We start from the raw sequence: 21414 nt of genomic DNA on the forward strand, positions 1-21414 counted from the left end.
TCGTGGTAATGGCTGGAGCGGAATCAGTGGAATACATTAAACACATGGTGAATTGCCATTCCATTTGCTCCTTTCCAGCCATTATTATGAGCCGTCCTCCCCTCAGCAGCCTCTACTGGTTTATAGCTCCTTCATATTGTTCTGACTAGAGGGAGTACAGCTACGACCTGAAGTTACTTTTTTTGTAGCAGGTTAGGATAATTTTTACAGCAGGTTAGGAGACTTAGGTTAAGGTTAAGAAAAATAATTACAGTACACCGTTTTTGTACTGGTGCATCTGATGACGTCAGCACAGAGTTTCTCAAGCCAGAGGCGCGAGATCGCGAAACTTCCGGGAACCCAAGCAGACGAGGCAGGGTTTGAGAAGACAATGACAGAAGTGAAAAATTCTTCCTTAGTAGTTTATTTTCTCGAAATCTAAAGGCACAACCTAGATTCGAGCCATTGTCTTATGTAGTTGAACATGTTATTACTCCAACCTCGTGAGAGTGACAAACTGGCACTTTCTGTAAAAAACAACTTTACATCAAATGATTTGATGACATGCACAGTTCGGCGCAAGATGACGTTACTAACGTCCTCTCGTGCCGGCGTGTTTCTACGCATGAGCTCAGCTAGCCAATGTCACCATGACATCACCTACAAGGGTGATCGGGATTTCTATTGGAGAAGCAGTTTCTACCTATCTTGTACTGTCACAGGTAGAACAATAAGCCAAAATACGAAGCATCTGGTTTGGCGTTTCCACTCTACCAAATATGGTGATGAGAGGAAGCCCAGTTGCCGGTAGTGGAAGAAGATGGATTTTGGCCGACATTTTGCTCCTTTTCTCATCGATTAAACTTTTGATCTCAATACATTTCTGTTTCCAAAACTATAATATGTTACTAACAGAGTGGACTAAGTTTAGTAGACTTTACCCTTTGCCAAAGTTTTTTAAAAACTGAGTTATTTAGGAGTGCGAGGGCGAATTGAATTAGTGCACATGCGCACTTCATTAAGTAGGCGTTCCGTAACGGAAATATGCAAATATATGCTAGAATGCGCAAAAAACATATTTTTAGCTCTTGCTTGGCTCTGTCTGCTCTTGTCTCCCCACCTCCTTGCTTGCTCCACTATGATTAATTTGCTTCCATTGGAAACGACAGTCTGTGGTCTATCTTGGCTTAGTTAAAAAAATCTTTGACGGCAGGACATAAGAACGAAGGACCCCTTTTATCTGCCCCTCTTAGTTCCTGATGTAATTCGTAGTGAACTGTCACACTGTTTGAGAGGGGGTAGCTGCATCCCAATATGGAGAACAGAGTATCAAATCAAATTTTATTTGGTCACATATATTTAGCAGATGTTATTGCTGTATTGTAATTCACAACAATACACACATCTAATAGTAAAATAATGGAATTAAGAAATATATAAATATTGGGACAGGCAATGTCGGAGTGCCATTGACTAAAATACAGTAGAATACAGTATATACATACGAGTGGCGCAACAGTCTAAGGCACTGCATCTCAGTGCAAGAGGTGTCACAACTGTCCCTGGTTTTATTCTGTCCCTGGTACCACATCCAGCCATGATTGGGAGTCCCATAGGGCGGTGCACAATTGCGTCGTCTGTGTTTGGCTGGGGTAGGCCGTCATTGTAAATAAGAATGTGTTCTTAACTGACTTGCCTAGTTAGATAAAGGTATAAATGAAATGAGTAAAACAGTACATAAACATTAAAGTGACTAGTGATTCCATGTCTATGTATACAGGGCAGCAGCCTCTAAGGTGCAGGGTTGAGTAACCGGTTAGAAGCTGGCTAGTGATGGCTATTGTCATGACTTGCCCTTTTAGGTGAGGATCATAGGCTCCAGATTCCCCCCCTCCCACCAGTTTTATGACGGTCGTAAATACCTGGAGGAAAACTCTCTCTCACACTCTTTCAGAAATGTAAGTTAAATCCCTTTAATAGAGAGACGTTGCAGTACAGTAACACCAAAGTTTAATAATTAAACAATATTTCCGTAATCCAAACAGTTGGAAGGGTCCATGGGTACTTAACAATCATGTCAAATTCATTTCTAATTTGTGATATAACTAAGGAAAGTAGAACAACAACTATATCTGAGTGTGTATATTTAAATATGAAATAAGTTGTCAGAAGATGTAATGTGATGTGGTTGTGATCCCCCCCAAGTGCATATTAAATAGGACTCGTGACAAAATGTACATTAGGCCAGCAACATGAGCTGAAAGGTACAGAATGGCTAGAAACAAACTTTCAACAGAGAAGAAGAAAATCTCTACAGTCTTCACTCAAAGAAAAAACAAAAACTTTCCCCAAAATGAGTTTTTATTGAGAATTATTTTTTTTCTTCCCAGAATACATTTGTTCAGAACAGCATTTTTACATATAAAAAACCCCCTGTTATTTTACACTGTAGATGAACTCAATGCTTGGTGTATATACAGAACCAAAATTCACGGTGTGAAAGTGTTTAATACAGTCATGCTCAAAGCAGACAAAAAAAAAAAATAACAAAAACAATCTTTCCTCACCCAACAAAATGGGCAAAAAGGTATGAATGTGGCATATAAGTACGATTACATCTCCCTAAACGTACACCACCTCCCTTCAGCCCAGTTTCAGAGGACCTACGAGTGGTTCACTTGATAACTCTTCCAATGCACACTTTCATAAAAAGTAAACACTTGACAAAGCTGCACCACATTCTAAGAGCCCTACGCTGAACTTTCTGATCCTACAGTATTATTGGAGCGCGGCTTTAAACAGTCACATGTCTGGCGGACAAACATGGTTATATTCAGAGAGTCTTGACCAAACCTTCCCTTGCTACTCAATCAGTGAAATGAGTGGCCATCAGGTCAAAATCTGATGGCCACTCAAAAAAAAACATACTAAAGAGCCCAGTTGTGAAGGTACACTACATTCATGCCTATATCCTCCAGGTAATTGAGGTGATGGAATTTAAGCAGAAAACCAAAGCGTTCCTATGTATACTGTGTTGGTTGTATGACGTCAGCCCAGTAAGAGGGACTTCCCTCATCCCAGTGCAGTATACATGCTTGTATACTACAGAGCCGTTGTCGCAGTCTGAAAAGGGACAACACTCCCGCCCCCTCATAAACGCTTGTGGATCAGACCATTTTAATAGATATGAAACACTTCAGATGACCCTGAGGAGGCTAACCAGTCTCAGGCAAACTGTTACAAAGCAGTTGATCAGAGTGTTGTGAATGTCAGGATGTAGTCAGTCCCACCACTTCACTACACACACCATTCTGTTTGGGCTGAACCTCCTGTAGGCTATGTCAGGGGAGATGCCAGAAATCATCCGGAAAATGACACAGGAGAGAACAGATTCATTGTGCAGATAAAAAAAAATGTAAATGGACATAAAATAATGTGAATAATAAGAGTTTTGTAGGACTTGGTCTGATCTGGGGCATGTCCATGTCCATTAAGCCGGTTGCTTCGTCACAGGTGTTGCAGCCAGGTGTCGGACTAGAAGAGCAGGGCTCCCATGCTGCCCACTTCACTCTGCTCCTTGACGAATATCTCAAAGTACTGGTAAATAATGGTGACGGCCAGCAGGATACCCGTGCCAGAGCCAATAGCACCCAGGAAGTCTGCCATGACAGATAGACCGCCGATACAGAGACCACCAAAGGCCGCCGCTGTGGGGATGTACCTGGAAAGCACAGAGGCAAAATTTCAGCTTGATACAGAAGGCAAACTCAAGTAGTAGTGCACCAATCATTACCTGAAGAAAGCATGATTGGAAAAGTGTAATATTAATCCGTTAAATTAAGACATGGATTGTTATGGCTAAAAGGTTAGAGTTTTGACTAAGATAGTTTACCTGTTGAGTTCATGAACCATGGAGGTCTCTCTGTGTCCCCTCATCACCATTTGCTGCTCCTTTAGCTGCTTAGCCACCTAGGAGAGCAAACACACACTCATGGATTACATTACATAACATGTACAGGTCCTCTGAAACATGCCATCCTGAAATGCCGTAGACATTTTAGGAGATTCCTACATCAAAATTATGAATTTATGATTACATAGTCCAACAAATGTACAGGACATATGGTAGAAGGACTTACATCTTTGGCAGAAGAGCCAGACACCTCGATCCAGGTCTTGGAGAAAAAGGCACAGGAGCCCAGCATGAAGCAGATGTAGATGGCAGCGTGGATGGGGTCGTCTAGGACCGAGCCAAACGACTCCGGGGGAGAGAAGTAGTAACAGAGCCCACCCACTGGGTAGGCACGAGCTGGACCGCCTGACGATGTGTCCTACAAACACACAAGTCTGGTCAGCTTATACATTCTGTGTTGCTCGATATGTTCAAATCGAATCAGATTTGATTGGTCGTGTACACATTATCACAGGTGTATGTTCCTAGCTCCAACAGTGCAGTAATACCTAACAATACACGCAAATCCCCAAAATAAAAAGGAATTCAGGAATATTAGAATTAACAATGTCAGAGTCTGGAATATAAATATATACTGTATGTATAGACATTATGGACAGTATATAGAAAGGTGTGTACAACAGTAGTTATATACGATGAGTCTTGACTATAAAATACAGTGTATACACACATGAAGTGTGTAAAACAGTATTTAAACATTATTAAAGTGACAAGTGTTCAATGACTATGTACATAGGGCAGCAGTCTCTAAGGTGCAGGGATGAATACCGGATGGTAGCCAGCTAGTAACAGTGACTTGTGCAGAGTACTGTGGGGCTGTTAATGTGACAAACCTTGAGTTTAGAGTTTGGACATGGTAGTTCAGAGAAATGGTTTAAAATGGTGTGTACTTACAGACCAGGTGCCCAGCAGGTTAACCAGGAAGTTGCCACTGAAGCGAGTGGAGAGCATCTGAGAGATGACGTACAGGTTGGACACAAGGGCAGACTGGAGGATGATAGGAATGTTGGAGGTGTAGAAGAGCTTGATGGGATAAGTGTTGTACTGGCCACGGTAACGGGCAGACTTGATGGGCAGGTCCACCCTGAAGCCCTGTAGAGAGACAGGTGGAAGAGAGACATTGTAAGAGAGGGTAGAACATACCCACATCATAAATATATAGTGTCTAAATGGTCATTAATAAAAAAGGTAAATACATTTTTTTTATGCATTGTGTTGTTTTCTGACAATAACAAAATGTATTCTTTAACAGGTTTAAAGGAAGAAAGACAGTTACTGACCTGGAAGTATATGACTACACCAAAGACGAAAACGGTGGCAAGGAGGTTCAAAAGATTTGGCAGGTTCTGGCGGTAGAAGGCCTCTCTCAGGGCGCGCACTTTGTCTGTTCGCGTGGCCAGCAGGTGGAAGAGGGCAATGATGGCTCCCTCAAACTCTGTACCTAAACATAAGAGACTAAAACATCAGCCTCACATCTAGAGACCACCTAAACTAACCTTGACCCCTGGGGTTCTTCTCAAGGCCAAGTCAATCTATAGGAGCCATAGTTGGTCTTGTGAAATTACCACTTGCATTTAACCAGGTATTATCTCTGATAGTGGAAATTAGTAAGTCTGTCCTAAATGTACACCAAAACAGGGCACATCAGTTTCAATGCCTCAGTTTAGCCCGTGAGACCTGCTGTCCTTCTCCCACAGCTGTCTGCTCTGGTGTCTTACCTCTGCCAGTGTTGACAGTGGTGGGGCTGAAGGCCTTCCAGACAATTGTCTCACAGATGTTGGTGGCAATGAACAGGGAAATACCAGAGCCCAGACCATAGCCCTTCTGCAGCAGCTCATCCAGCAGCAGCACGATTAGACCTGCCACAAACAGCTGGAGGGGGAGACAGGTGGGTTAGAGACCGAGACAAACCACTCACACTGGAGCCCTGTTTGACTTCCTCTAAATAGACAGTGGGGCAAAAAAGTATTTAGTCAGCCACCAATTGTGCAAGTTCTCCCACTTAAAAAGACGAGAGGCCTGTAATTTTCATCATAGGTACACTTCAACTATGACAGACAAAATTAGAAGAAAATAAATCCAGAAAATCACATTGTAGGATTCTTAATGAATGTATTTGCAAATGATGGTGGAAAATAAGTATTTGGTCAATAACAAAAGTTAATCGCAATACTTTGTTATATACCCTTTGTTGGCAATGACAGAGGTCAAACGTTTTCTGTAAGTCTTCACAAGGTTTTCACACACACTGTTGCTGGTATTTTGGTCCATTCCTCCATGCTGGGCAACACGGACTTCCAACTCCCTCCAAACATTTTCTATGGGGTTGAGATCTGGAGACTGGCTAGGCCACTCCAGGACCTTGAAATGCTTCTTACGAAGCCACTCCTTCGTTGCCCGGGCGGTGTGTTTGGGATCATTGTCATGCTGAAAGACCCAGCCACGTTTCATCTTCAATGCCCTTGCTGATGGAAGGAGGTTTTCACTCAAAATCTCACGATACATGGCCCCATTCATTCTTTCCTTTACACGGATCAGTCGTCCTGGTCCCTTTGCAGAAAAACAGCCCCAAAGCATGATGTTTCCACCCCCATGCTTCACAGTAGGTATGGTGTTCTTTGGATGCAATTCAGAATTCTTTGTCCTCCAAACACGACAAGTTGAGTTTTTACCAAAAAGTTATATTTTGGTTTCATCTGACCATATGACATTATCCCAATCTTCTTCTGGATCATCCAAATGATCTCTAGCAAACTTCAGACGGGCCTGGACATGTACTGGCTTAAGCAGGGGGACACGTCTGGCACTGCAGGATTTGAGTCCCTGGCGGCGTAGTGTGTTACTGATGGTAGGCTTTGTTACTTTGGTCCCAGCTCTTTGCAGGTCATTCACTAGGTTCCCCCGTGTGGTTCTGGGATTTTTGCTCACCGTTCTTGTGATAATTTTGACCCCACGGTGTGAGATCTTGCGCGGAGCCCCAGATCGAGGGAGATAATCAGTGATCTTGTATGTCTTCTATTTCCCAATAATTGCTCCCACAGTTGATTTCTTCAAACCAAGCTGCTTACCTATTGCAGATTCAGTCTTCCCAGCCTGGTGCAGGACTACAATTTAGCTACTGGTGTCCTTTGACAGCTCTTTGGTCTTGGCCATAGTGGAATTTGGAGTGTGACTATTTGAGGTGTATTTTATACTGATAACAAGTTCAAACAGGTGCCATTAATACAGGTAACGAGTGGAGGACAGAGGAGCCTCTTAAAGAAGTTACAGGTCTGAGAGCCAGAAATCTTGCTTGTTTGTAGGTGACCGAATACTTATTTTCCACCATAATTTGCAAATAAATTAATTTTAAAAAATCCTACAATGTGATTTTCTGGATTTTATTCTCTCATTTCGTCCGTCATAGTTGAAGTGTACATATGATGAAAATTACAGACCTCTCTCATCTTTTTAAGTGGGAGAACTTGCACAATTGGTGGCTGACTAAATACTTTTTTTGCCCCAATGTACCTTTTGTGGATGTGAACCTCGCTTTAAATTATCCAATCACTTACAGATTCATAGTGATAACCTCTGAAAAGGTAGCAAGAAAGGAGTATTGGACCAAGGCCTGAATCTGAGGGGGGATAAGAATATGACAGAGGGGTGGAGAGGAGGGCTCACCTGGATGATGATGAGCAGACAGATCCCAGCGCCCATATCAGAGGGGTCTCCGTACATTCCAGTCATCACATACACGATGGCCTGACCAATGGTGATGATCATACCAAACACTGTAGGAGATAGCAATGGGTTATAAATTATATGGCCTCATTCACAGTAATGCTTAAACTTGACAGAATTAGGTCAAACTAGGAACAAGAAGTGTGGCTTGTGGTCTTACATTTCTGTGCTCCGTTGAAGAGGGCCCTGTCTTTGGGGGTGTCTCCCACCTCAATGATCTTAGCTCCGGCCAGGAGCTGCATGATTAGGCCGGAGGTGACTATGGGAGAGATTCCCAGCTCCATCAGTGTACCTGGATGGACAGGAGAGACCCAGGGTAGGTTAACAGGAGAGCAGAGCCATAGAGTTGTTCAGCCATTCAATCAGAAATAATACCAATTACCCACTCAAGTCAGAGATAAAATGATCACTCCTATTGATCAATTCATCATTCACTCAACACTATCAATTCACACAGTTACTAATTGACTCATTCATTGCCGTGTCCCTTGATGTATCAATTCACAGAGACATTAATTTATTAACTTGTTGTCTCTACATTGCAAAAGTGACAACCCACCTCTGTTGGAGGCCAGAATGACTCTCATCCAGTAGAAGGGATCTGCAGAGTCTGAGGACATGATGCCAAAAAGGGGAATCTGGAGGATAGGTGACAGACGTTCAGGAGTGAGTTTTTATTCTACTCGATTAAAATGCTAGAAAAGAGTGTGTGTGAACATTACATCAGATATTTACCTGGCAGCAGACAAGGAAAATGAAGAGAGTGATGGCTGTCCATAGTACCTTCTCTCTGAACTGGATCTGTTGAACAATGCAAATACAGTGAGACATGGAAGCAACAATAACAGCAGGAACAACAGAGGTTTATACAGTTGAAAGTAAAACATACTTGTCTTCATAAAGTAAAATACTGTACCTTTCTTTCAGGTTTCTGGATTTCAGGTAATACTGCGCAGAATGGCTTTATTACCTCCAGGAATTTGACTGAAAACAGACAAAAGGAGGGATGTTATTCAATAGACTCGCCACAATAAACATAAATCAAGGCCAGTGAATGACCTAACAATGTATAGGGGGACGTGGCATAGCGGTACATGCATAGCGGGTTAGATCTTTGGCTATAAACTAAGCGAATTCACTATGAAAACAGATCTTTCTATACACAATTGTTAATCCAATGTAAAACATTTAGCGTTTCAGTAAACATGTACTGTTTATGATACGAGATATTTAAACCTGTGTCAAACACCGGCTGTTACCTAAGCGTCGTCATCACTAATCTGGATGTGTCGGTCTGCATCCAATATAGCTAACGTTAGCGATACTATCTAGATAACGTTACATGTTAACTAGCATGCAGCAGTTATCATACTCCGATATATCAATTACCATGTAACACTGGTTGATATGATATCAATGTAACGTTAGCTGACTGGACATAATAAAAAGTAGTTAACATATGTGTAGTTAACGTTAGCAAGCTAGCTAACGTTAGTTAGCAAGTGACACTGATAGCTAACGCGTTAGCTGGCTAACTAGCTAGCTCTTTTAAACTTCGGTTTCTTGACAACTGACAAAACTAGCCATTTTCTTGCAGGCATTGCTGTTGAAGACAGGAGTTAAAATATGCGTGAAACAAAGACCACTTGTCATCCAGCTAGCTAGCTAACAGTTAGCTCTAGCTACAATGAAAATGGCCTTAGATCCAATCATTGAAAAATGACATAGCCTGCATCGGATTCATCAAAAGTTCCCCGATTGTGTGAAATCGTCCTTTATTTTAGCTAACTACTTTAGTCTGGGGGATACTCACTGCCCATGATGATTTCCCAAGCGTTACGATCTTTGAGTGTGTGGTCCTTATGTGTCAATAGGTCTCTCCAGTTTTCGTTCTGACTACCGGCGAAATGCTCTACAGCTGAGAAAGAAAGCGCGTTAGAGACACGTCAACACTACACAAGCAAAGATAGAACAATGAGACAGATATTTCCCTGGAGGTATAAATGTGAAGCATCCGGTTGGCGTTTCCACTCACTACCAAATCTGGTAGCGAGAAGAAGCCTAATGGCGCGCAGCGGAAGAAGAGGGAACGGGGTGGATTTTGGTCGACATTCTGCACATTTTCTCAGCGATTAAACATTTGATCTTAATGCGGTTTTCTGTTCCCAAAATCGGTTATGAACAGGGTGGGCTAAGTTTTCTAGACCTTACCCCTTGTAAACGTAGAAATCGCGCTGTTTAGGAGTGCAAAGGCTAATTGAGGTATTGCACACGCGCACTTCACAGAGTAGGCGTTCCCTTACGGGAAATATGCCACTATATACTAGAACGCGCAAATGGATATCGCTAATGCATGCTTGGCTCTGCCCCCATCCTTGCTTGTTCTGCCCACTATGACTCATTTGTTCCTATTGGAAACGACAAGCAGTGGGCTATCTTGGTTTAGTTATAAAAAATATTTGACACGAGCGCTCCAACAGAGACGGAAGAGGAAGCGAGACACACAATCGTTTTTTTCCCTGGTTCAATAAACTAAATAATACCAGACCCAGCTACTATTGCATTGGTGTCACACCCAGTTAAGTAGACCGGAACTAACGCTTTTTCAATGGTTAACGGCATCCAATAAATGTTTCCTTACCGCAACGTACTCGACTGGAGTATAAAACTCCCTTATACTTTGCTTAAATTGTATTTATTTTTTTAAATACAAAATAAATCAACAAATACCCTAACATCTAACCTTAAGCTCATTAAACACCCACCATCATACTCCACTATTTAAATCTATCAAGTCCTACAGCCTGAAAGGATCTGACACCATCACTCAACACACTCTGTAACTCTTCAAATGTCAAGTCTCCTACACCTAAATACTTCTCTGCAGCTGCCACCACAACCTCAATTTTCTGCAACTTACATTCCATCTCTACAGTACAGTTGATAACCATTGCTATAAATGCAACAAAAACATCCAATCTTACTGAAACATATCACTTGTTGGCCTATTCCTCTGTACTGGTAGAGATCTACTACTCACGCCACTCCTCTCAGGACCCCTCCACCTTGACCCATCTTCCTCTACTTTCTTCACAACCTCAGAACACAACAACTTTTGCACTACTCTAACCCTGGAAACCTCGACCTGCTTCTCTCACACCGGACATTTCTGATCCCCAGCCACATGGGCACCACTACAATAAACACATACAGCTTCTTTCCCCAATGCTACACATTCCTGTGTCTCATGCCCTTCTGCACACTTCCCACACCTAGGAATCTCCCTCCTACACACAGCTGCCACAAGCCCATAAGCTTGACACCTGTAACAACGTAATGAATTCAGCAAAAAACAAAAAATAACAGACAACTTTTCTGTTTCACCATTCACGCCACCCTGTCTGCATCGCACCAAACGACGAGCATCACAAATACCAGGAACCTTCCCTTTCAGTTGGTCAACTTTCACATTCACCACTACCCCAGTAATCACTCCTTTCAATGGTGCCCTTTTCTTGAAATCATAACAATTTACATAACTTGTCCCCATTCGCTTGACGCGGACTGCCAGCTCCCTCTGACCAGCAGAAACACAAACAATTATCACAAGACCATTTCTGGTTACCTTCACCGATTCCACAACACCCAACTTTGTTTTCACCAACCCTGAAACCACACATGGATCAGCCAAAAGATAACTATCCACTTTTTCCAAAAATGTCACTCCATCACAAAATCATCTTTAACAGATTCATAATTTCTCCTGTATTCGATCCAACGTACAGCTCACTCTGCTTATATGTTCCACCAATATTCTTAATCAAATCAAAGTTTATTTGTCATGTGCGCCGAATACAACCTTACAGTGAAATGCTTATTTACAAGCCCTAACCAACAATGCAATTTAAGGAAAAAAAGAGGTATTAGGTAAACAATAGATAAGTAGAGAAAGAACAACCCCCAACCCCCCAAAAAACAGTAAAAATAACAGTAGTGAGGCTATATACAGGTGGTACTGGTACAGAGTCATGTGCGGGGACCGGTTACCCAAGCTAATTGAGGTAATATGTGTGACGATCGTCTGAAGAAGTAGACCAAGGTGCAGCGTGGTAAGTGTTCATGATCTTTAATACTTAGAACACCAAACAAAAACAACAACAGAAATAACGACCGTCCCGTTCTGCCAGCTTCACAGAGCTAACAAAAAAACAAGATCCCACAACATAGGTGGGGAAAACAGGCTACCTAAGTATGATTCCCAATCAAAGACAACGATAGACAGCTGCCTCTGATTGGGAACCACACGAGGCCAAAACCAAAGAAATACAAAACATAGAATGCCCACCCCACCCCACATCACACCCTGACCTCACCAAATAGAGAAATAAAAAGGTTCTCTAAGGTCAGGGCGCGACAATATGTACATGTACAGTTGAAGTCGGAAGTTTACATACACTGTCACGCCCTGGCCTTAGTTATCTTTGTTTTCTTTATTATTTTGGTTAGGCCAGGGTGTGACATGGGTGATTGATGTTTTGTCTTGTCTAGGGGTTTTTGTAGATTTATGGGGTTGTGTTCAGTTTAGGTGTCTAGGTAAGTCTATGGTTGCTTAGATTGGTCCTCAATCAGAGGCAGGTGTTTTTCGTTATCTCTGATTGGGAACCATATTTAGGCAGCCATATTCTTTGGGTATTTTGTTGGTGATTGTTTCCTGTCTTTGTGTTTTATGCACCAGTTAGGACTGGTACGGTTTTCACGTTTATTGTTTTGTAGTTTGTTCATGTTTGACTTTTCTTATTAAAGAACCATGAACTATAACCACGCTGCGTTTTGGTCCGCCTCTCCTTCCCAGGAAGAAAGCTGTGACATACACTTAGGTTGGAGTCATTAAAACTTGATTTTTCAACCACTCCACAAATGTCTTGTTAACAAACCATGGTTTGACAAGTCTTTGTTTTGACAAGTACTTTGTGCATGACACAAGTCATTTTTCCAACAATTGCTTACAGACAGACTATTTCACTTATAATTCACTGTATCACAATTCCAGTGGGTCAGAAGTTAACAGACTTTGCTGACTGTGCCTTTGGGAAATTCCAGATGATGTAATGGCTTTAGAAGTTTCTGATAGGCTAATTGACATCATTTGAGTCAATTGGAGGTGTACCTGTGGATGTATTTCAAGCCCTACCTTCAAACTCACTGCCTCTTTGCTTGACATCATGGGAAAATCAAAAGAAATCAGCCAAGACCTCAGATAAATATTGTAGACCTTCACAAGTCTGGTTCATCCTTGGGAGCAATTTCGAAACGCCTGATGGTACTACCTTCATCTGTACAAACAATAGTACACAAGTATAAACATCATGGAACCACGCAGCCGTCATACTGCTCAGGAAGGAGACGCGTTCTGTCTCCTAGAGATGAACGTACTTTGGTGCAAAAGTACAAATCAATCCCAGAACAACAGCAAAGGACCTTGTGAAGATGTTGGAGGAAACAGGTACAAAACTATCTATACCCACAGTAAAACAAGTCCTAAATCGACAACCTGAAAGGCAGCTCAGCAAGGAGGAAGCCACTGCTCCAAAACCTCCCAAAACAAAAGCCAGACTACGGTTTGCAACTGCACATGGGGACAAAGATCATACTTTTTAGCGAAATATCCTCTGGTCTGATGAAACAAAAATAGAACTGTTTGGCCATAATGACCATCGTTATGTTTGGAGGAAAAGTAACATCTTAAGACATCAGTCAGGAAGTTCAAGCTTGGTCGCAAATTGGTCTTCCAAATGGACAATGACCCCAAGCATACTTCCAACGCTGTGGCAAAATGGCTTAAGGACAACAACGTCAAGGTATTGGAGTGGCCATCACAAAGCCCTGACCTCAATGCTATTGAAAATTTGTGGACAGAACTGAAAAGCGTGTGCGAGCAAGGAGGCCTTACAAACCTGTCTCAGTTACATCACCTCTGTCAGGACGAATGGGCCAAAATTTACCCAACTTATTGTAGGAAGCTTGTGGAAGGCTACCCAAAACGGTTGACCTAGGTTAAACAATTTAAAGGCAATGCTACCAAATACTAATTGAGGGTATGTAAACGTGTGACACACTGGGAATGTGATGAAATAAATAAAAGCTGAAATAAATCATTCTCTACTATTATTCTGATATTTCACATTCTTAAAATAAAGTGGTGATCCTAACTGACTTAAGACAGGGAATTTTTACTCTGATTAAATGTCAGGAATTGTGAAAAGCTGAGTTTAAATGTATTTGGTTAAGTAATCTTCCGACTTCATCTGTAGGTATAGTTAAAGTGACTATGCATAGATTACAGAGAGTAGTAGCAGCGTAAAATAGGGGTTTGGCGGGACACAATACAAATAGTTCAGGTAGTCATTTGATTACCTGTTCAGGAGTCTTATGTCTTGGGGGTAAAAGCTGTTGAGAAGCCTTTTGGTCCTAGAATTGGCGCTCTGGTACCACTTGCCATGCGGTAGCAGAGAGAACAGTCTGTGACTAGGGTGGCTGGGGTCTTTGACAATTTTAGGGCCTTCCTCTGACATCTGGTGTAGAGGTCCTGGATGCAGGAAGCTTAGCCCCAGTGATGTTTTGGGCCATACGCACCACCCTCTGAAGTGCCTTGCAGCCGGAGGCTGAGCAATTGCTGTACCAGGCTGTGATGCAATCAGTCAGGATGTTCTCGATGTTGCAGCTGTGGAACCTTTTGAGGATCTGAGGACCCATGCCAAATCTTTTCATTCTCCTGGGGGGGAATAGGTTTTGTCAAGGTTTTTCACGACTGTCTTGGTATGTTTTGATTATTCTAGTTTGTTGGTGATGTGGACACCAAGGAACTTGACGTTCTCAATCTGCTCTACTACAGCCCGGTCTATGAGAATTTGGGTGTGCTTGGTTCTTTTTGCATTACTCATCTCATATGTATATACTGTATTATATTCTACTGTAATTTAGTCTAACCCACTCCAACATTGCTTGTGGAAATATTTATATATTCGTAATTCCATTCCTTTAGATATGTGTGTATCGTATTGTGTGTATTGTTGTGAAATTGTTAGATATTGCTTGTTAGATATTAATGCACTGTTGGAGCTAGAAACACAAGCATTTTGTTACACCCGCAATCTGCTAAACATGTGTATGTGACCAAACAAATTTGATTTGATTTACCTGGGGAACCCCCGACAGCAAAGTTCAATCATCTCCTGGTAGTATATTTGTTGATAAACTTTGGATCCCTTTCAAAAGAACCGTGCGTCTGCCCTCAACCTGCCACATCTCTTCGCCGGGCCGCCTAAATGGCTGAACGAGTGAATTATCTTTATTTAGCCACCATTTTTGGCTTCTTTAGTTTCTAGAGTGAAAATTTTATTGAAAACAATGCAGTAGGTACAATATTTTTTATCCTGTTCCCCTTGGTCGTTTTAGCACAGCACTGGCCCTTAATGCATTGGTCAGACAGGTGTGTATTCAAATCAAATCAAATGTTATTTGTCACATACACATGTTTAGCAGATGTTATTGCGAGTGTAGTGAAATGCTTGTGCTTCTCGTTCCGACCATGCAGTATTATCTAACAAGTAATCTAACCTAACAATTTCACAACAACTACCTTATACACACAAGTGTAAAGGAATTAATAAGAATATGTACGTACAAATATGTGAATGAGCGATGGCCAAACGGCATAGGCCAGATGCAGTAGATGGTACAGAGTAAAGTATATACATATGAGATGAGGAATGTAGGGTATGTAATCATTATAATAAGTGGCATTGTTTAAAGTGGCTAGTGATACATTTATTACAACAATTTTTCATTATTAAAGTGGCTGGAGATGAGTCAGTATGTTGGCAGCAGCCACTCAATGTTAGTGGTGGCTGTTTAACAGTCTGATGGCCTTGAGATAGAATCTGTTTTTCAGTCTCTCGGTCCCTGCTTTGATGCACCTGTACTGACCTCGCCTTCTGGATGATAGCGGGGTGAACAGGCAGTGGCTTGGGTGGATGTTGTCCTTGATGATCTTTTTGGTCTTCCTGTGACATCGGGTGGTGTAGGTGTCCTGGAGGGCAGGTAGTTTGCCCCCGGTGATACGTTGCACTCACTACCCTCTGGAGAGCCTTATGGTTGTGGGCGGAGCAGTTGCTGTACCAGGCGGTGATACAGCCCGCCAGGATGCTCTCGATTGTGCTTCTGTAAAAGTTTGTGAGTGTTTTTGGTGACAAGCAGTATTTCTTCAGCCTCCTGAGGTTGAAGAGGCGCTGCTGCGCCTTCTTCACCACGCTGTCTGTGAGGGTGGACCATTTCAGTTTGTCCGTGATGTGTGCGCCGAGGAACTTAACACTTTCCACCTTCTCCACTACTGTCCCATCGATGTGGATAGGGGGCTGCTCCCTCTGCTGTTTCTTGAAGTCCACGATCATCTCCTTTGTTTTGTTGACATTGAGTGTGAGGTTATTTTCCTGACACCACACTCCGAGGACCCTCACCTCCTCCCTGTAGGCCATCTCGTCGTTGTTGGTAATCAAGCCTACCACTGTAGTGTTGTCTGCAAACTTGATGATTGAGTTGGAGGTGTGCATGGCCACGCAGTCGTGGGTGAACAGGGAGTACAGGAGAGGGCTGAGAACGCACCCTTGTGGGGCCCCAGTGTTGAGGATCAGCGGGGTGGAGATGTTGTTACCTACCCTCACCACCTGGGAGCGGCCCGTCAGGAAGTCCAGGACCCAGTTGCACAGGGCGGGGTTGAGACCCAGAGTCTCGAGCTTACTGACGAGTTTGGAGGGTACTATGGTGTTAAATGCTGAGCTGTAGTCAATGAACAGCATTCTCACATAGGTATTCCTCATGTCCAGACGGGTTAGTGTGCCGTGTGATTGCGATTGCGTCGTCTGTGGACCTATTGGGGTGGTAAGCAAATTAGAGTGGGTCTAGGGTGTCAGGTAGGGTGGAGGTGATATGGTCCTTGACTAGTCTCTCAAAGAACTTAATGATGATGGAAGTGAGTGCTGACTATGATTATAGTCATTTAGCTCAGTTACCTTCACTTTCTTGGGAAAAGGAACAATGGTGGCCATCTTGAAGTATGTGGGAACAGCAAACTGGGATACGGATTGATTGAATATGTCCGTAAATACACCAGCCAGCTGGTCTGCGCATGCTCTGAGGGTGCGGCTGGGGATGCCGTCTGGGCCGGCAGCCTTGCGATGGTCAACCCTTTGAAATGTTTTACTCACGTTGTCTGCAGTGAAGGAGAGCCCACGGGTTTTGGTAGCGTGCCGTGTCAGTGGCACTGCGTTGTCCTCAATGCGAGCAAAGAAGTTGTTTAGTTTGTCTGGGAGCAAGACATTGTGGTCTGCGATGGGGCTGGTTTTCCTTTTGTAATCCGTGATTGACTGTAGACCCTGCCACATACCTCTCATGTCTGAACTGTTGAATTGTGGCTCTACTTTGTCTCTATACTGACGCTTAGATTGTTTGATTGTCTTGTGGAGGGAATACCTACACTGTTTGTTATCGGTCATGTTTCCTGTTACCTTGCCCTGATTAAAAGCAGTGGTTTGCGCTTTCAGTTTTGCGCAAATGTTGCCATCAATCCACGGTTTCTGGTTGGGGAATGTTTTAATAGACGCTGTGGGTACATCACCTATGCACTTGCTAATAAACTCGCTCACCGAATCAGCGTATTCATCAATGTTATTGTCTGACGCTATGTCCACGTGATTGAAGCAACCTTGAAGCGTGGAATCCGATTGTTCGCATCAGCGTTGAACAGACCTGAGCACGGGCGCTTCCTGTTTTAGTTTCTGTCGATAGGCTGGGAGCAACAAATGGAGTCATGGTCAGCTTTTCCGAAAGGAGAGCGGGGGAGGGCTTTATATATATTTTGCCGCCTTGGGTCGCGCATTCGATATGCTGATAAAATTTAGGGAGCATTTTTTTCAGATTAGCCTTGTTAAAATCCCCAGCTACAATAAATGCAGCCTCAGGATATGTGGTTTCCAGTTTACATAGAGTAGCCTACAGTACAGTGTAGGTCCGTTTTTTCAGAATCTCACTGAAATCTCACTGTCTCAATGAAAAATGTGATGTCTTTGATGGATATTATTATTATTATTATTATTATTATATAGAGACATAAAAATATGGACACGTCATTGGCATTAAATAATAAATGGATGACTTCCTGCAAAGAAATACAAGTGAATCACTCTATTTCAGTGAAGAGCCCATCATGGGACAAAACATTTACTGTTCTGTTCATTCTAGTGTACTTAGGCAAACTTGTTTTGTCTGGCAACATTCAGCTGTGGGTTTGCTTGTCTGAGAGCCTCAGATAATGTCATCAAAAGCATCAACAGGAAACAGCACATCCTCATTATTACAGCAGTACATCTGACATATTCTTACCAATCAGTATTTCAGTGCATTGACCTTCTGGCAGATTCAGGTTCAGTGTTTGAAATACTTAATGAATTATGTGTATATGATTATGGGCTAACCGTTATATTACTGATGTTACTGATATTGGCAATATTGCCCCTGTCTGCTGTGGGAAGTAAGGGTGCTGTAGCACCCCCTGAAAAATCTGAATTAAAAAAACATATAATTATTATAATGTATTATTATTAAATTATAATTATTATAATTTATTATAAATATATGTTTTAATAATTATAGAATAGGTTGAAGAGTGTAATTGACTCCAAAGATTGTAATTTTCTTAATATTAGGCGTTATTAGGTATGTTATTAAAAATGTGTTTATTCTGTTGTTGCTAATCAAATGGCTACCCAGACTATTTTCATTGTCTCTCCCCCACACCTGCATTTTTATACAGCTGCTATTTTCCATGCATAGTCACTTTACCTCTACCTAAATGTACATATTACCTCGACTAACCTGTGCCCCTGCACATTGACTCTGTACTGGTACCCCCTGTATATAGCCTTGCTACTGTTATTTTATTATTGCTCCTTAATTATTTGTTATTTTTCATCTTTATTTTTTATTTTTTTATTTAAGTTTATTATAGTAAATACTTTAACACTTATTTTTCTTAAAACTGCATTGTTTGTTAAGGGCTTGTAAGTAAGCATTCCACTGTAAGGTGTAACCTGTTGTATTCGGCGCATGTGACAAATACAATTTGATTTGATTTACTCATAAAAAACATTAACAACAAAAAAAATGCTATTATTTATCTTAGGAAAACAAATGCAGACCCCCAGTTGAATACCCCTGCTGTAATGGAATATTGTGGATCAGGAAGCACAAGCAGTTGTGAAAAAGGTATATATTCAATCGTGACAGGATATTTTTGTCACACACACACACACACCACACTTCCGTTTTCATCCTCCTTGCCTTTCTTCATCTGTCTATCGTCTGTCTATAGGGGACATTCCAGCACTTTGCTGCTGACGCAGGTGATTCTTTCTTTCTGTTTCTCCACAGATCAGCTAGTCTGTCCTCCATCTAAACTAGGTCATAGAGCACACGCCTGTGTTACGATCCACTATACATTACCTCTTTCATGCATTTCACACCCTTTCAGTCATTCATGGTGTGCTACAGTACAGTATGGTAGACCTTTAGTGTGATAACATTTTGTTTTCAAAGCCTGAAGGAATCGTTGGAATAGATTATCATTCTACAGAATGATACATTGGACTACAAGGAACATGTTGGTTTTACTACCATGTTTTATCTGTACTGATGTTCTTTATCTTCCTTCCTGTCTTCCTGACTGGGCTGATTGAGAGTTTGTTTGGCTTGTTCTTGTTGTGTTTGTTCTCAGACAACCACCGCTTAAACCAGAAAGTGAAAGTGGGGGTTAATGAGGACAGTGTGAGGAAGTCAAGTGGAGAATCTCAATTGCATACTCCTCACGTCCTCTCTCCTTCTCAAAACCTACTGGATCAGAAAGCTACCTTCTCTTTCAATGGGTTTTGAGAAGGAGGCGAGAGGAATATGCAATTGAGATTCTCTCAAGGCAAGGTATTAGGGGGTTGTGTGGTAGGGACAGGTGCAGTGAAGGTTAGATAATGAGAGTATGGGGTATGTTTCACTTCATACACAGATGCAGTCACGCAGACGCACGCACACACGCAGTATACCACACCACGTTGTGTTTCTGCACCGGTAGAAGCCTCTGTGTGTGTGTGTGTGTGTGTGTGTGTGTGACTAGTGGGAGTAGAGATCACAAGACCACCACGGGACTGGGCAGTGAGTCACTGCACCCTGCTCTACTCTGCTGTTTTATCCTCCTGTAACAACCACAGGCTCCAGGATAGAGAAGGGTCAATAGAAACCAACTGGGTACCAGTATGGAATACACACACACAGGATTATAGAAATATCACTTTTATAACAATGATCTAAGGTTAATAATAGCACAACAGGTCTGTAGTGGGTGGGCTTGGAAAACATCTCAAAGGTAATTTACAGTGAATCGCAAGTCAATGTTTACATGCAATGTTCTGTTCTTAAATAATCAACGCATCTCAAAAGGCACATCTAATCTCCAAAGTAGACACGGTAAACTTCACACACAATACTTCCAGTAGAGATAAATAAACAAAGACTGCTCTTGCAATAAATAAGGTCATTGTACAATTACACATTAAAACACAAGCAATACCTTTGCTGGCTGTCTCCAAGTCAAACACAGCCATCAAACAAGTTGTACTCAGAAAGAATACTTACATTTATCACTTTCAAATACACGTGGAGTGAAAAAGGATTGTCAACAGCAAACTGGAAATGTAGATTTGCAGACTATGGTCATGCTCCCATGCTCAGACATTGCATGCATCAACCAATGGTTGCTTGCCACATCATCGACTGTGCCGTCAGGCACCAGATTGCTATAACATATGATGTGGTTATCTGATATGTAAAACACTTATCTAGGCGTTGTAAGACGGCAGCAACGTCTGAGCAGAGGAACACGTCCTATGGCTGGTGCAGCCTTGCAAGGACTTGGAGACAGCAGCAGTTCTGTCCTTTCCCTTCTCTGAGGTTTATTGGCAGACTACACTCATAAGGTGTATTGCTACCTCCTACTGTACGGGGTGGTAAAAAATACCCCCAAAATAAAAAATGTTTTGGATGAACAAATCATACACAAACCAAATTCACACCACTACCCTGAGTTTCAAACAAAAACTGTACTATTCAGATCCTACACAGGCTCAGGAACTTGGGAGTGGGGAACCTCTTCATTCAGTACTCCCTGTAACATTTTGGCTGTAAAGTCCTGGAGAGCCAGACATCTATTTGCCGCCTTCACAATGACTAGTGCAATTTATCACTTGCGCTATGAACACAACAAAGTCCACATTCTTCACTATTAGTATGTCAGGATTCTTCTCGTGCATGGCATTCAATGCAGACTGTGGGACATCCATCTCCTCTACACTAACTAGATGGTCCTGATCCTAGCTTCTAAAACCTCCATCCGTACAGGGCACCCTGGGAACGTGATTCCCATCACAATTACAACAACATGCTTCATCTGGCTCTTCAACTACTACATATTTATTCCTTTGACATTCCTTGCCACGTGTCCAAACTTTTTACAATTGTAACACTGCAACGGCTTTGGTACATATGGTCTCACTGCATTTCCCACATACCCAAGATTTACATAAGTTGGGAGAAACACTTCACCAAACGACAGTAACACCGATAGGCGTTGCTCCTTCCTT

General features: G+C 42.1%; 1 protein-coding gene across 3 annotated transcripts; it reads right to left on the reverse strand.

Moving 5' to 3' along the window:
* Positions 1-2322: 2322 nt before the first annotated feature.
* On the reverse strand, positions 2323-20429 carry LOC110528150 (protein transport protein Sec61 subunit alpha-like). 3 transcript variants are annotated; one of them, XM_021609973.2, is made up of 13 exons: positions 20411-20429; positions 9489-9593; positions 8592-8659; positions 8411-8476; positions 8235-8313; positions 7836-7967; positions 7616-7725; positions 5671-5824; positions 5233-5393; positions 4847-5044; positions 4119-4310; positions 3872-3948; positions 2323-3700 (listed from the first exon to the last, which is right to left on the reverse strand). In XM_021609973.2, exons 2-13 carry the CDS (start codon positions 9493-9495, stop codon positions 3514-3516), a joined length of 1431 nt encoding a protein of 476 aa, XP_021465648.1. In that variant the 5' UTR covers positions 9496-9593; positions 20411-20429; the 3' UTR covers positions 2323-3513. The 3 variants fall into 3 exon arrangements, with proteins under 3 accessions (XP_021465648.1, XP_021465647.1, XP_036839584.1); XM_021609972.2 differs by lacking the exon at positions 20411-20429 and adding an exon at positions 9887-10102; XM_036983689.1 differs by lacking the exon at positions 20411-20429 and adding an exon at positions 9711-9800.
* Positions 20430-21414: the final 985 nt, after the last annotated feature.

The sequence above is a fragment of the Oncorhynchus mykiss genome, chromosome 7 (genome assembly GCF_013265735.2).
Source record: "Oncorhynchus mykiss isolate Arlee chromosome 7, USDA_OmykA_1.1, whole genome shotgun sequence".
In the NCBI taxonomy this organism is placed as follows: Eukaryota; Metazoa; Chordata; class Actinopteri; order Salmoniformes; family Salmonidae; genus Oncorhynchus; species Oncorhynchus mykiss.

What these genes read in the sequence shown, in the direction of transcription:
- LOC110528150 (XM_021609973.2), bottom strand. An exon ending in TCCAGAAACCTGAAAGAAAG is followed by an intron (nt 8,477 to 8,591) that starts GTACAGTATTTT and finishes ATTGTTCAACAG; the next exon opens with ATCCAGTTCAGAGAGAAGGT. An exon ending in GTGTAGTCATATACTTCCAG is followed by an intron (nt 5,045 to 5,232) that starts GTCAGTAACTGT and finishes GTCTCTCTACAG; the next exon opens with GGCTTCAGGGTGGACCTGCC.